At 42.1% G+C, this 15,837-nt stretch overlaps 2 protein-coding genes across 6 annotated transcripts in view; both read left to right on the forward strand.

Moving 5' to 3' along the window:
- WWC3 (WWC family member 3) overlaps positions 1-3,141 on the forward strand; it is a 102,865-nt gene extending 99,724 nt beyond the window's left edge. For all 4 annotated transcript variants that reach the window (XM_082043027.1, XM_082043024.1, XM_082043025.1 and 1 more), the window contains exon 23: positions 624-3,141. In XM_082043027.1, the coding sequence (XP_081899153.1) occupies positions 624-690 (67 nt within the window). In that variant the 3' untranslated portion in view covers positions 691-3,141. The remainder of the gene's footprint in view (positions 1-623) is intronic.
- A 714-nt stretch (positions 3,142-3,855) lies between these two features.
- CLCN4 (chloride voltage-gated channel 4) overlaps positions 3,856-15,837 on the forward strand; it is a 50,175-nt gene continuing 38,193 nt past the window's right edge. For both annotated transcript variants that reach the window (XR_014185840.1, XM_082070427.1), the window contains exon 1: positions 3,856-3,890. Coding sequence is in view for 1 of the 2 variants with exons in the window: in XM_082070427.1 (XP_081926553.1) it covers positions 3,887-3,890 (4 nt within the window). In the remaining variant the exon portion in view is untranslated. The remainder of the gene's footprint in view (positions 3,891-15,837) is intronic.

Raw genomic sequence — 15,837 nt, forward strand, 5'->3', positions numbered from 1 at the left:
AGGAATAGAAATTTTAGGGTTGCTTTTACATCTTATGTTTCTGGTAATAAGAGGAGGAGTTTTATGTCTTGTCTACTGAGATGTCAAAAAGATCTGGAGAACTGAATAAAATGAGATCTAGAAAATTAAACAAAAGCTGTCTTCCTTGTTGAAATTCTTGCCATTTATATTCACACATTCATTTTTTTATGACACTTATTTTACTGCATGTACTGTTTGCTCAATAAAGAAGCAAAAAGATGACTCTGAAAGCTGCCTTTTTTCTTTTTCTCTCCTTTTTTTTTTTTTTTTGTAGACATTATTGCAGTGTACAAGAGTATTGGGACATTTGAGTTGCAGAAGTGACTTATGCAGGGCTTGTCCTGTGAAACCTCTTTACAGTGAACTATGATGTTCAATAAGTTGTATAAAGCAAAAGAAACAGTAATTATGTCCAAGGAAGCATTAGCAAAAGTATACAGTGAGGTTTAATAACTTTTTTTTTTAAGTTTTGTGTACTCCAGTAAACCAGTATGTGAGTAACAAATGCTAAGCACTAACCAGAGTAAAGAAACCATGTTCTTGGGGGAAAAAATGTAGGCATGTATCTGATTGACTTCCTTTTTATCTTGTTTTGATCACAGAGAGAAGATAGCTTTTTTTACAAGACCAAGGATTAACATACCTCCTCTGCCAGCTGATGATGTATGACATGTTGCATTGTAAACATGAAGTATTTATCGCTTTTATTTTAATGAAGTTATTAGATTAGCCAAGTTTCTTTAAAAAGTGCAAAAGCTAATATACACGTTTTGTAAAAAATAAAAAAAGTAAAAAAAGTAAAAGTAAACAAAAACATATATAAATATATATACATATATATATTTTATAATAGCGACTGCAACAAGGCTTGGTTTTTCCTTGTTGTGAAACTGACATCTCTGAAGACAACTTATTTTATAAAAGATCGACTATCCTGTTAAGAGCGTGTACAGTTTTTATGCTGTTTTATTTGACTTAAAGGCTGGAAGACAGAAACAAAGTGAGTTCAGGCAAATTCACTGTAGTGTAATTTATTTATAGTGCCTTTTTTCCTTGAAGGAAAATACCTACTTTAAGATGTATTTTAAGACTGAAATTTTGTTCTTCAGTATTTGTCATACAGTAGAATGGAACCATTGAGCTGGTTTTGTTTCTGATACCTGAAATGAAAATACTATGTTCTAAAATCGTCACTTTTTTCAGCTTTATTATCTGTAGCTTATTATGTACATTGTATCCTTTAGCACTGTCTGTGTTATAGCAAAATATTATCACCTGCAATGTGTTTAACACTGATTAGAAGTGATGTTAAACATTGCAGAATCCATTTGCATGTTCTTACTGTGCACTAATAGATTGTTCTCATTTCAGTTGTGTCTAAAGTATCTTTGTATTCTTAACTAGTTTCTCAGTTTTAACGGAGGAAGGAAAAGGGTGACAGGTCTTTGTTTTGCTGTGTAATAAAAGGAGACTTAAAAGAGCAATGTGAGCTAGCTGTGTGAGAACGCTGAAGAATATTATAGTAATTTCTACAGTTCTAAACATTCAGATCTGATGCAGGAAACAACGTATGTGCTGATCTCGGAAAGCAGCTGCATTAGATAAGGGCGCTCAAACACGTGTTCATCCTGAAGCATGTGCTTTGAGGTTACTGCATGCAGGTTGTGTTGAACAGCGGCACTTTCCAGGAGGAAGGTGTATAGTTCTGGAAGGTACAGTTTATTTGATTGCTAGTTGTACCAGCTCAAACCCAGTAAGAAATAATTTTACTTGTGACCATTCATTTTAATGAAAGACTGTCACCCTAAATTCCCGAGAATGCCAGTTTTGTGTCCTTGCATCCTGCAAGTATGTAAAAATACTTCTTTACTAAGCTACTATAATAGTTTCTCATATTTTTCTAATTATACATTACCTACAAAGAGAGGTGCCCAACACAAGACTGACTTAGCAAATTGCTGGAATTGCCTAGAAGGAAGATCATGTGGTCTCTTAATTAAAGGTCAAATTGGCTCCAGACTTTTACATGTCAGGAAATCAAAACAACAGCCAAAACCTAAATAGGCTCATCAGAACCAATCTGAATATTTTCAAATATCCTGTGAGTGAGTGTTCTTTGTGAATTTCGAGAGCTTATACCCTTGTTACCTTGTCAAAGATCAGGAAAACCTGGAAGCAAAACTGAATTGCTTTTACTTGTGGAAGCTGAGGCAAAAAGTAATGACAAAAAAAAGATTTTAAACCTAAATCGTTAGTCAATGAGGATGATCAACACAGATCTTTAACTTTAACGTAGCATTCCCTATTGCCCGGAATGGCCTGTAATCAATTACAGGCATCAGGTGTTTGATTGTATAGCAATATATGTGAAATTAAAGTTTATTTAGCATTTTGTCCTGAAGTCTGTGTTTGCCAGGAAGCTTTGGTGGGCATATATTGAGTTTCAATATACATATTCAGAAACCATGCAGATAAAAAAAACAAATTATGCAAGAAAATTTTAGTGTTTGAGTAAAAGTCTAGGGACAGCAAGCTTTGCAGTGCTCATTGCTTGGAAAGACCAGTTAGTCAGAATTTCGTGTCTCATTTTCAGTTTAGGCCCTTACAGGGTAGCGTTCTAACAAAAGTTCCCATGCAGTGACACCAGAAGTACTTGCTGTGCATGCATAGAACAGACACCACCGTGTTCCCATGAGGGTGGTCACATACTGGAAGCAGCAGAGAGGTGGAGCTCTTAGTCCATGGAGGGGCTGAGGACTTGACATGGCGCGGAACAGCCTGGTTGCGTTAGTCCTGCTTTGAACAGGAGTTGGGGTAGGGACCTCCCTTCCACCCTGAATTGTTCTGTGACTCTATAGCAAAGGGGCAGTGTCTGGTGGCCTCCGTGTCAGGGAGTTCATTGGCGCTTTTAAACACAGGCTGCTGTGAGACATCCTTGATAAGTCTGGTGGGTCCGTGATTTTGACTGCTGTAATGAGTTCTGTCTTGATGTGGTAATGAGTTACCATATTCAGTATTCATCTCTCTTGTTTTTGTCACTGTTCTGTATGATTGTGTCATTTTTTGTATTATTTGAAAGTATTTCTTCTATAAAATAAAATAATTTGCCATAAACAGAAACAGAGTTTTGTTCTATATCACAGTATAAGACGTTGTTTGGATAGTTCACGTTTGCCACATTCACAATGCTTTCATAAAGAAATTTTGTATTTTGAATAACAGTGTCATTTAGGCGAATGTAATGGATTTTCAAATAAAGGTAAGAGAGGACATCTGTGAGATGAGAGATCCTAGAGAGGCTACACTGAAGACCTGAGAGGGATGCGGAGTGTGAGCAATGGCAGGTATATGCGCCTACATGCTTACTGCTCACAATAAGCTGACAGGTGTATCAGAGGCTCGTAGTTGAATATTCCTTGAATTCAAGGGCAGCTCCATTTATGACACATCGAACCGCCTTTTTTTTCTAACAGAAGTTTGTACCTTGTAGCTCTGTTTTGGAAGGAAGTTGACATTATTAGTTCTGTAATATCTTACTTAGGACAAATTCCAAGGTGGAAGTCACTCAGAAGAATACAGGTTAAGCTTTTTTAGGCTGAACTTTACTGCTGCTTTCACAAAGGAAAACTTAAACCTGCATACTTGTAGAAAGGCTGTTTCTCAGTTTCTTTCTCCAATTCTAAGCTTCATGAATGCAGGCGGAACTGTAGTACTGACATATGACTCCTGCCTCTGTCCAGTGTTTGCAAGGCGTTACGGGTATGACAGAGTTTAGGTTATTTTTAAACAGTCTGCCAGAAATAGTCATTTGGAAAACCGACTGTGGCTGTCTCCGCTGCCATCGGGATCAACAACAAAAGCTATAATGGGTATGTCGGTATGGATTTTCTGTTATAAAAATGAAGTCTTATATGTATTTCTTGCCACAGTTCTTGTAAGCACTTCGAAAGACTTAAAGGTAAGCGCTGTATAAAAAAGCAAATTTTGTTTTAGGAATTAGGTGAACTATGGTGTGTTTTTGTTGTATTTTGTTTGTTTGGTTAGTTGTGTTTTTTGTGTTTTTTGTTTGTTTGGGTTTTTTTGTGGGTTTTTTTGTTTGTTTGGGGTCCTTTTTCAGTGGATGTAAAACTGAAGTTTGAATTATGTTTTTTAGGGAAGAAGGTACTTTGCAACTTGCTTTGAATGCATTCTCCTTTTTAACTAGAGTCATACATCTCTGAGGGGAGGAAATTGTATTTAGAGGGAGACTTGAGAAAGTGCAGGCTAGTAGAAGCAAGACCAATCTTCTAAAACATCACATGAAGAGTATCTTCTTTTTCCTGAAATCACACAATTGACTGATTATCATTGGAAGAAAATATCATAAAGTTGATTTGGTTTTGGAATCTGTACATATCAATTGATTTACTTGCGCCTTGGAAAATCTCAGTATTCCTGGAGTTAAAAGCTTCTTAGGAGCTGTTTCTGGGTTCTTATGATTTCTAATAGTCTCTTAGATAATGCATGTTCGAATTTATGTTATAGAATCACTTTTTCTATAGTGTGTTTAGGGTTAGACCATCCAATTAAGTATACACATTCAGGAGGAGACTCAGTGAGCTCATCTGTGGCAATAGAGACAAGAAGACTCAAAAGTGAATTTTGGAAAGTCTGACCAGGAAAAAATGAGAGATGGAGACCCTCGCATTCATTTGGTTAGTGCACAAAATTACTGTTCCATGTTCAGGACATTGTGTCTGTGTCACAGTGTGTGCCTTGTGGCACAGAAGCTGTCAGGTATAGATGTTTGTGTCTGAGCAAGTGAATGCTGTTTGCTGTTTTCCGTATTTCCCTCTCATAAACTGATTAAGGAAAGTTGCAGATACATTATCAAGAAAATAATGAAGTGCTCAGTGTTTGTTTAACTTCCTCCAGAGAATTCAATTGGCCTATTAATACTGATTTTAATGGGTACGCAGAGCAGATGCTGGCAGGAAGGCAGGACTTATATCACTTCTCCACACCTCACTGACATGTTTGGAAAAGGCCTGGGCCTGTTGCTGATCAATGAGTGGTAGGGAACGGTGACCTGCAGTGCTGTGTGTGAAGGGCAGAAGCAAATCTCCTCTCTAAAGGTGTGTTCCATGCTCCAGAAAGATGTGGGAGCTTCAGGTGAAGCGAGCAAAGTGTTCAAGTTTCAGAGTAAAATCCAAAATGTGGCTTCTATGTGGGGAGTCCCTGTGAGAAATAAGGAGTACAGGGATTTTCTTCAGTTTGTAGACAAGACTTGGAGGAGCTATGCAGCCATTCTGAAAGAAGGTTTTGTACACCCTGTGCTAACTAACTGGCTTGGCTGGACCAGACTGCCTGCTTCACACATACCTAAACATCTTCCCAGATACATGGGGGCAAAAAAAGTCTTCCAGAGTTGTGTGCCTTGGCCTTTATCATAGAATCATAGAGTTGTTTTGGATGGTAGAGACCCTCAGGATCATCGAGTCCAACCGTAACCAAACTCTGGCACTAAACCATGTCCCTAAGTGCCTCGTCTAAATGCCTTTTAAACACCTTCAGGGATGGTAACTCCACCACTTCCCTGGGCAGACTGTTCCAATGCCTGACAACCCTTTCCATGAATAAATGTTTCCTAATATCCAATCTGAACCTTCCCTGGCACAACTTGAGGCCATTTCCTCTCATCCTATCACTTGCTACCTGGGAGAAGAGACCAACCCCCTCCATGCTACAACCTCCTTTCAGGTAGTTGCAGAGAGCGATCAGGTCTCCCCTCAGCCTCCTTTTCTCCAGGCTGAACAGCCCCAGTTCCCTCAGCCGCTCCTCATCAGAATTGTGCTCCAGACCCCTCACCAGCTTCGTCGCCCTTCTCTGAACTCTCTCCAGCACCTCAGTATCTTTCCTGTGGTGAGGGGCCCAAAACTGAACACAGGATTCAAGGTGCGGCCTCACCACGGCCAAGAACAGGGGTACAATCACTTCTCTGGTCCTGCTTGCCACACTAGTCCTGATACACACTATCCTGATACACACACATGCCCTCAGCCACCTCTGGATGTTTTCATGTATGCCTGTGCAAGATCTCCCTCTACCTGGCTGTTGCATCTCCTTGGTAATACAGAGCACATCCCTGAGTACCCTGAGGGGTGAAGTCAATCTGCACAATATTCAAATATGGGAAAATGAGCAGTAAGGTGAATGTTCTGAAATAAAACACTGTGCATGTGGTCAAGCGTGAACACGATCTTCACAAAGAACAGCTACAACTTCTGCCTTGTGGAACGTGATCCCTGTGGCTTGTACGAGGTTTGTACAACCACAACTTTTGGAAATTATTATTTTGTTGTAGAATTCAAATACATTGTAGAGTATGATAAAATTTTATATATACATATATATATATATATACAATAAAAAACAAACCAAACCTGCAAAATTCCCCCAAAATGTGGTTCTGAGACATAATACTCAGTTAACCAAAATACTAAAGTTTGGATTTTTTTTTTTTTTTAATAAGATGTTTTAGGATGTTCTAGTTTTAAAATATTTGATGGGAAAACGTATGAAGAAGTTTTGAAAAGGGGACCTGGCCGGCACACAGGAGAGAATCTCTCAAGCAGTGACAGTTTCACAGAAGAAAAGGCAGAAGGCTGCAAGTGAAATGAGGGAGGAATGGAGGTATGGTGGGGAGAATAAAGAAGTGAAGGTAGCGCGGTGAAACCCTTGAGGTAGGCTTGCAAAGCTTTAATGTGACGCAGAACATGGAGGGAAGTCAGTCTGGATAAGCTTGAAATGGAGCACAGGGAGAAGGAAAAATGCAAGGGATGGTGAAATTGTGGTTTGTCTCGTTTCCAAGCTGCTGTGATTACACATTTCATGGAGATGAAAGAAAATACGACACCTGGGTGTTGCTGCAGAGTCGACAGGGATATTTTTTGGTTTGCACACAGCATACTTAGTGCACTTTTTCCATGTGCAAGATGGGATTGTTGCTGCTTTTGCAAAAAATCCACAAACCCTTTTAATAATAATATGCTCAGGTTGGTGGGGGCGTGGGCGGGAGGAGGGGGGAAAGCAGCTCGTGTTCTAATGGTGACCTAATAGGTAGGGCAGAGTAAAGAAGCTTGCGGTTTAATCCTGCGGGATTACAGACGGGTCCGGCTCCCTCTGCCTCCTATCAGATATGCTATAGAGGGAGGATGCAGTCACATGGTTGTTACTGCTTCCTCCCCATGACATCACTGCTTTTGCAGCCATACCACCCGAGGAAGGATGCTATTAAAATCTTTGGGACCGGGCTAAATGATGTTGCACTGCAGGTAAGCAACACAATTCCTCGAAAAATCGATTTGCCGGTTGCTGTTGTGCTGCTGTCCTGGAGCTCGAGCTCCGATGGGCAGAGTTGCTGCTGGAAAATGAAGCAGCAGCGTTTCTCTGCGAGCAGCAGGTTCGCAGGTGCAGGGGCTGCCCGCTGGCCCCGAGCTGGAATTCCAGCTGACATCGCCAGCAGAAATGCTGCCAGACACAGCTTTGAAGCTGAAGAAGGCCCTTTGTCCCCGTGTTTTGCTATGTGGCTCCTGCGGGTGTCCGCTGAATTCTGTATTTATATAAGCAGCCATCACCACCCAGTCACGCGGAGGGAGAGCAGCAATACTGTTTTGCTTGCATTCCCTGCTTGGGTTTTTTGTGTGTGTGGTTTTTTTCTGGATGCCTGAAGGAAGTTGCTGTTGTACAGATGGATGTGTTTAAGCTTATAAAGGAATGAGGATTAACTTGCCTAGGGGGTTAGTAAGTGTATTTGGGGAAAGAAGCTTTTCCTTCACTGTTAATTTTTGCTGACGTGGTTTGAAACTACCTAGTCCAGCAGGTTCCCTGCAGAATTTGCTGGAGTGTAAGGTAGGTTTTGCTTGTTGTCCAACATAAGCATGCAAAATTGTTTTCCAGAATGGACATATGAGATGGCGAGCAGATTTTTACTCCTTACACAAAATGCCAGTCGCCAAAAGGCTGTGAAGGATCCCTGCTAAACTGCTTTTTTCGACTGTTGGTATTTACATAAGCAAAGTCCAGAGACTGTTTTCTTTTCTTGCTGTGGTTGTTTGATTATGCGCTCTTTACAAATATATAAAGATGTATATTTGTGGAGAAAATATGGTGACTCTTCTTTGGTGTTTTTTGTTTTTGTTTTTTTCTGGATTGCTTTTAAAATATATTTTCGATTTATATCTTATTACTTTTTATTATTTTAGTAGAAATGCTAGAACGCAAGAAGCTACACTTATTTTTGAGCTTATACTAGTCAGCAAATTAATATTATACTTTTGGGTTTCCTTTCTTAAGAATTCTGATAAATAATTCTGTGTCTTTTGCCAGAGAAGGGAGGATGACTCAGCTGCAGCTTCATCAGGCAGAGAATCAGGTGACTTTTCGCTCCTAGTCTGCAGGAAGTTTTCCTATTCCTCTTGCTCACCAGATGCACGGAGGCTTCAGTCTTTGCCCACGCAAGCGCACAGCAGGGCTGCCACACACAGGTTTTACAATGCAATGCGTTTTTTCCCCCCAACTCCAGATTGTATTTGAATGCCCTGTGGAAATACACGTCGGGCGGTGGTTCTCCTGGTAACCCCATTTGAATCAGGCGTCTTTTGTGCAACAGAAGACAAGGTGCCAACCTAAATGTATGCTAGGGCAGCTCAGAAATGAAGGAAATAAGTCCTTTAACAGTTATTTAGTACAAAAGGGTGACCCTGGGAGCATCCCCAGATGGAGGCCTCTTGGCTCAGCAGCACCAGGGCGCTGTGCCCTGGCTCCAAGATATGGCTGCATGGGGGCTCAGCTCCTGCAGCTGTCAGGGTCTGCCTTGTGAAGGTGGTGCCTTTTCAAACATAGTGGCTTTTAAACAAGGACTGGAGAAGACCATTCAGGGAGACCTTATTGCAGCCTTTCGGTACTTAAAAGGGGCCTACAAGAAAGACGGGGACAGAATTTTCAATAGGGCCTGTTGCAATAGGACAAGGGGTAATGGTTTTAAACTAGAAGAGGGGAGAGCAACCTGATCTAGTTGAAGATGTCCCTGCTCATTGCAGGGGGGTTGGACTAGGTGACCTTTGAAGGTCCCTTCCAACCCAAACTATGGAGGAGGAGAAGGGGATGGTGTTGGAGGGGAATGTTTACCTCAGGATTGGGTCTGCCTAGAGTGAAGGGTGTCTCTGGAGTGCTGTAACCTCCCCGGTCTGTGAGCTGCTTCACAATGAAGCTGCTGTTTGTTGGGCTGGAGGGGAAAGTGAGCAGGATCATGGCTGCAGCCCAGTGCTTGTGCAGGAGGAAGGGGGAGGCTCTCACCCCCTTGCTTCACCCATGGTTCAGGGCCATCTCGTTTCTGATGGTGTCAGTGTTGTGTCACTTGAGCTCTGACCTGCTCAGCATGGTGCCCACCCTCAAACAGCGATACAGTGCCCGTAGCTACCAGTCCTTTTCCAGTTCACTTTTGCCATCAGGCTGCAGCTTTTCAGGGTGCCCAAGGTGTGTGTGTGTATTGATTCTTCCATTTAGTGGAGTGGAATCGGGTTGTAGAGTAGGAGTCTAATTTTTTTGTGTGCGCATATGCGTACGTATACATCAGGTATCAGGTTTTCTCAGACTTCTTCTTCCCTAGTCCAGCAGAACCAAAAAAATCACACACAATAGTTAATGCCAAAAGATAAACTCTGGCAGGGTTACAGTAGGCTGCTATTACTAAACCACTTTTAACACATTGCTGTCAAACATGGCCCCAAGGAAAAGGTTTCTCCATCTTGCAGGTGGAGGAGCTTCCTCTTGGCGCTAAGAAGTCACTCGTCTGTAACTGTGCAGCCCATTGGCATCTAAGGCAGCAGTAACAACAGCACCCTGCCAACAGGACAGTGTCACCCTCCACCTCTGTGGAAATGACTCGCTGCCTCCACTCATGTCATGAGAAGTGACGCGGCAGAACAGATAAATGGCTTTTCTGGTGCAGGTTTATCAGCTTTATTTCAAGCTGAAGGCTTAAAAAGGTTTTCAGCAAGAGGTGCACTTAATGCCATTAATCACCCCATTTAAGGGAGGAGCTTTTTAGGAGTAACTATATATCAGGGCATTTCCCTTCTGACAGTGCAACTCTCTTCTCTCTGAATGTATTTGCCTGTTTTACAGTCCGAGAACCATTCTCCCACCCCCGTTTTAATCCCATCATTTTCTGAGTGAGGAGAGGAGCAGCACTGGAAACTCGATCCTGGGGCTGGAAAGCTGGGCCTTGTGTGGCATGGAGAGGAGAACTCTGCAGCACCCTCGGCCTTTCAGCCCTGGCTGTGAGCTCTGTGGCAGTAAAAACAGCTGCTCCAGGAGGAAGATTCCCCCTCTCTTTTTGTGAGGAAGGGGACTAGAGGGAAATAAAAAATAGAAACTATACATATTGCTACACAGGTAGCCTGATTTCCAGTCTGTCCTGCCTTCTGAAGTTTAGTTTCTTACCCCAGATGTTGAAGAGTTTCTGAATTTTACCTAATCAAACCTCGTCTCCTTCAAGAAGCAAGGGCATATGGGGTTTATGCAGGCCCTTGGGACTCATCTGCCCAAGATAAAGGGCTGTTAGCAGAGGAGCATCCTTTAATAGAGGTGTTTTAACTCAGTTTGAGAAATGTAGATGGATGTTGCAGAGGCCACAATGCTTCACTCCCGCCACTTCCACAGCCCCAACACCTGTGCTAACAACTAAATTTATTGGAGGGACCTTTAAGACTTGCTGGAAACAGAAGTGAGTTTAGCATTTTTGACTTATGAGAGTGCAAAAATTCCACTTGGAGCTTGTGGGGAAAGAGCTGGGATTTTTTCCCCTTCCATTTCTGACAGAACTCAGCAGCTGAACTAATTTTGCTCAGGCTTTCCAAGAAAATTCAAGCAGAGACCAGACACATGGTATTTCATACCAGAATAAATTAGTTTCTACAGGGAGTATCATCCCGGGAAGGAGTGGGGTGCAGAATGCTGGGGTGAGGTTTGACCTTCATGGGAAAAGAAGCATAGAATGGTTTTGGTTGGAAAAGACCTTTAAGATCATTGAGTCCAACTGTAAAGTGTAGTGACCCAGGGCCCACCCAGAAGGAGAAAAAGCGAATAGGGAGTCAGGCTGTTGCAGAAGGGCTGGGAAGCCCTGATGGTGGGTTACCATCTCTTGGGGTGCGCTGGTACCTCCTGTGCATCCCCAGACCCCTGGTACCTCCCTTTGCTGTGCTCCTGGGCAGCCTTGTTGTCTCCTCTGCGCCCGCCCCATGGGCACGTGTGGTGTTTGAGCAGGGGCAGTCAGGGGCTGTGGTTCACTCTGGAGGAGCCTTGTTGCGCATCAGTTTTCCACCATTTATCCCAAATGTTCCCTCCCGCCTTTCCCTTCTCTCCCAGGCCCTTTCCCCTGTGATCTGGTGCCCTGTGTTTTTTGAGCGCTGCTGTGGCTTCATAGTTTTTTCCACAGAGGTTACTCAGGGTAAAGCTGCACATCAGGGGTGTGACTGTATTTAGCTTGCCCGCACTATCATAGCAGGAACCTCCTTAATATGTGGTGATTGGGCCATACAGTAAAATGCTGCAATATTTTACAGTGATGTTTCTGACACTGCAGCCTGCCTGTGCGTGTGTAGTGGGAAACTGAGGGTTTGCTGTGCTATTTATTCATATATAGAGGCTGCACAGTTAGTCCTTGAATTGTAAGAAAGGCGTTTGCCAGTTTTAATATCCTGTCTTCCCTCTGTGTTTTCCCAATTTAACTGTTCTCTGCTTTTTATGTGCCATATTATTTTTTTAAAAAAAAGGCCTGCAATTGGGTTCAGCATTTTCTTATTTTTCCAGGAGTCTGAACCTTGCTCTGATCCGAGGCCATTTTAACATTTTTTAGCACAGCATTGTTAAGACAGAAGTTCAATAAATCATTCGGCCCGTTCAGTCTGAGGCTTCTAAGGTGAATAGTCTTAAATTGACCATGGATATTTTTCAAATTGCAGAAAACTGCACGTTTAACTTGCCAGTGACTCAGCCTGCTTGCTTTTGCTGAAGATATCTTCCTTGTGAAATCGTCACCCAATGGCATCTTCTTGTTTAGAGGAATGTTTCATAACTGTGTACCTGAAGCCTATATCCTGTAGGGTGCAATGTCACATCGCCTTTTCTAGATCATCCTCTTCTACGAGGTGTGGCAGGTGATGGAACGGGAATTACATTAACCCCCCTTGGCTCCAGGCTAAATAGACCTCCTTCTCTGACCCCTCCTCAGAAGGTGTATTGCTCCCTGTACTTTTCATTAATCTCTTTTCTTGCTGATGTCCTGCACTTCAGACCCATTTTCTCTGGCCAGGTGATACTGAAGACCTGTGGTGTAAATGTGCTCACCTCTGGGAACTTTCTCCTTCAGCCTGATCCTCTTCTGGCTCTTTCTGAATGCCAGCTTCTTCAGATCACTCCATGGGCAGCACTGACCTCCTAATTACCTGGATTGGAGGACTAGGTGGAGAGTGGTCTGTGTCTATCTCTGTGACTAGGTCTAAATCCCCTGGGATGGGGAGTGGATGGATGCTGGCAGAACACCCGGCTCCCACTGCAAGGAGCCTTTGCTCAGCAGATCATGTTGAGCAGTTAATGGCCATAAGGCTGGAGCACCATGCTTGGCTATTTTGAGAATAAGCTGCTAGGAAGACCCCATGTAAGTATTAAGGGTACAGAGAGTGGCAAATCATCCATCAGCATGAAGGAATCTTGTGACAGGTGCCGTTACTAAACCAGTAAGACTGCATTGTTCATTATTGGGTACTATGGAAAACAAATCTCAGGGATGTTCACAGGCCGCCTACTCTTTAGTTTGTGTGGTACCTGATGTCGTGTCATACCATATGCGCACAGCTAATCTGACCAGCCATCCAGATCAGTGGCATGATCAGCTCTGATGGAGTCATAATTTAAATGATCATGAATCACTTCAAAAGCACTGAGTCTGGAGTAGGATCTCCCTGTTTTATTGTTGTATGTATATTGGTACCAGACAAGCCCTGAGATGCACTGTATTCTGCTTTTGTGTGTCACCTAACTCATGTCACATTTGGAAGAGATGAAACAGGTGATGCTTTGAATGCCCTAGAAAAGTCACTCCGAACAAATGTGAATTGGGGAACTGGCAACAAGCCTTTAGGATTCTGCTTTCCTCTCCCAGACTCTGGTCAGGTTCACTTCTTCCTTATGCTATAGCATTGGAGTCACTGAAGACAGGTATGTTTTGCTGCTGCCTGCACACTGTTATATTTCTCATAGCAGCAGCACCCTCCCCGCCCCATCTTCAAGGAAAACAGCATAAAGATGAAAGTGTGTGGGTGAGTATTCATCTGCTAGAAACATTTGAAGTGTTAAAGTAATTCAGTAACTGTGATCTGTTGAAAGTAACTTGAAACTTGTTGGAATTGCATTAAAACCATACTGCCTGCCTCAGTGCAATGGGTCCAATTAAAACAGAAAACAGGATGAGGAGAATGTAGCATGGAACTAGCATGTCTAGTAGCAACAGGCCAGGGCCAAGACTTTTCCTTTGATGACTGTTCAGCTAGTTGTTTCCCATCAGTATACTTTTCAGTTTCTTTGAGCCGTGGGATGTTTTGGTCTGCATTTGCCATTTCAAATACATTTCAGATCCGATCAGTCAGTCAACATAACACCTAGAATGTCAGTTCACCAATAGAGCTCTTCTAGCTGTGGCTTTTACATTTGTACATGCTGTAACAGTGCTATAAAGCTGAAAGGTTGTCAGTATTTGCATTGTAAATGTAATTTATCACTGTTCTATAAAACTTAACTTCAAGCTGCAGTGTATCATACAGCTGGGCTGAATCACATTATGAGTTTACTTACTGTGAGACCTGCAGAAAAAAAATCACCTTGAATATGATAATAATACTACCTTTTGGTTCTTCAAAAAAAAATAACAAGAAGTGAGTAAATGTAGCAGAAGAGACCTGCAGGCCACGGGATACCTGCTGTGCTTGTTGGTGTGTCCAAGCCCATCAGGCAGCTCCCTGTGTTCTCACGCTGGCTTCTGCATTGATCTCTTTGCTTTCTTTACACAGGACGCTTCAGTGATTACTCACTTAAAATTTATCTGTCTTCTTGCAGGCCTGACACGCTCATTTTTGGAATGATGCTTTTGATCCTTACCCTTTGCTGTTCTAGAGTTACATGGCACCCAGGAGAGCCTCTATCAAGAGGCACAATCACCAGTCTGGCACTGTGATCTTTCTCGATTTGTGAATTGATCCCTGTCAAGAATTTGTACAATCTGCAGGACCGTAGTGTTCTGACATGGGTCTAAATCCAGAGAGATCTGCTAATTAGAACCCTCTGAGTTCAAGAAATACATAGTTCAGTCAGATTTATTTGGTTTGGATGTTTTTGTTTTGTTTTTTTTTATCATTCAGTTTTCAGAACCTGTTTACAATTATTAAAGCAGAGTGTTGACAAAAATGTTCAGTTGTAGATATACTAAGCTGGTCAGTAAAAACGAAAACTCACTGTGAAGAGCTGAAGGTGAGTCTCTACTGAATTGCCGGAAACAAAATGGCAGATATAATTCAAAGTCAATAACGGCAAAGCATTCTGGAAAATGATCCGAAGAGGCTATAGAATGATGGACACCAAACTGGCTGCTACCTCTCGTGGAGGATAGCCTGGAGTCACAGCAGACTGCTCAGTGAAAATGTTTGATGTTCACCCTAGGAAAAGCTGGTGTAATGCCAGGTATTATTAGGAAAATAGCAAGGGACTAAGCAGGAAATATTTTCCCTAACACAAATTATTTTGTAGCAGAAGGAACAGCAGAGACGTCAAAGACATAGAACAACAAAGGGACAAAATACATGTATCAAACAGTTACTCTGAAAGATTCAACACCTTTCAGGGTGTACAAGCTCTGTCAGAACATCCAAAGCTGCTAGATGCACAGGTGTTACAGATGGCCGTGAGTTGCATTTGTTACCGATTCTGCATGTAATGGTATTGCCATATTTTCTGTTGAATAGGTAGTGTGAGACTCATTTGATGAGATCTGGATGTCTGACATCTCTTCGTAGTCAGTAAAGAGAAATTAGCCCTTCTGGGAAACAATTTATCTCATTCTCATGTACATATCTAAAATACATCAGATAAATTGCACCTGAAGAGAGTTTACTTCTCGTCACCAGCTATCAAAGGAGCCTAGATGTTAGTGTCCAGAGTCTAGCACAGATTTGTCGTGCTAGGTGAGACAACTCGCACCGTGAATGCTCATACTTTTGACATCATCAGAGTGGGTTGCTACAGTACACCTGGCTACAATTCACATCTGGATAAGGTTAATTTGCCCTTAACCTATTTATTTTAAATTAAAATATCTATAACTGAGTTGATTGTGTAAGGCTCTCTGAAAGTATCTCTAAGATGGCAAGTTAGCTCATCCTGAAATAAACTTTGGAGATAATTTCAGATGTCCATGTAAGGTGAGATAAATAAATACAAAATAAAGAGACTGAAAGTGATACTTAGGGTGCTTAGTGCAAGGACATAAGATAGGAACTCGGTAGTACTCCATTCAGAAGTGCTGTAGCCAGGCTTTATATACTAAAATTGGGGTTTGCATAATCTGATATCAAATCTCTGCTTTCAAAAGTGTAGTACCTGAAGTGAACTTTAAGGCTGATAATCAGCCAGCTGGCTGCAATTTCCAGGTATTGGTATGCTACCTGGAGTTCAAAGTTTGTTTGTTTTCTTAGTCTTCCATGGCCCTCTGGTCTCTAGCACATT

The sequence above is a fragment of the Streptopelia decaocto genome (assembly GCF_964273445.1).
Source record: "Streptopelia decaocto genome assembly, chromosome: 1".
Lineage (NCBI taxonomy): Eukaryota > Metazoa > Chordata > Aves > Columbiformes > Columbidae > Streptopelia > Streptopelia decaocto.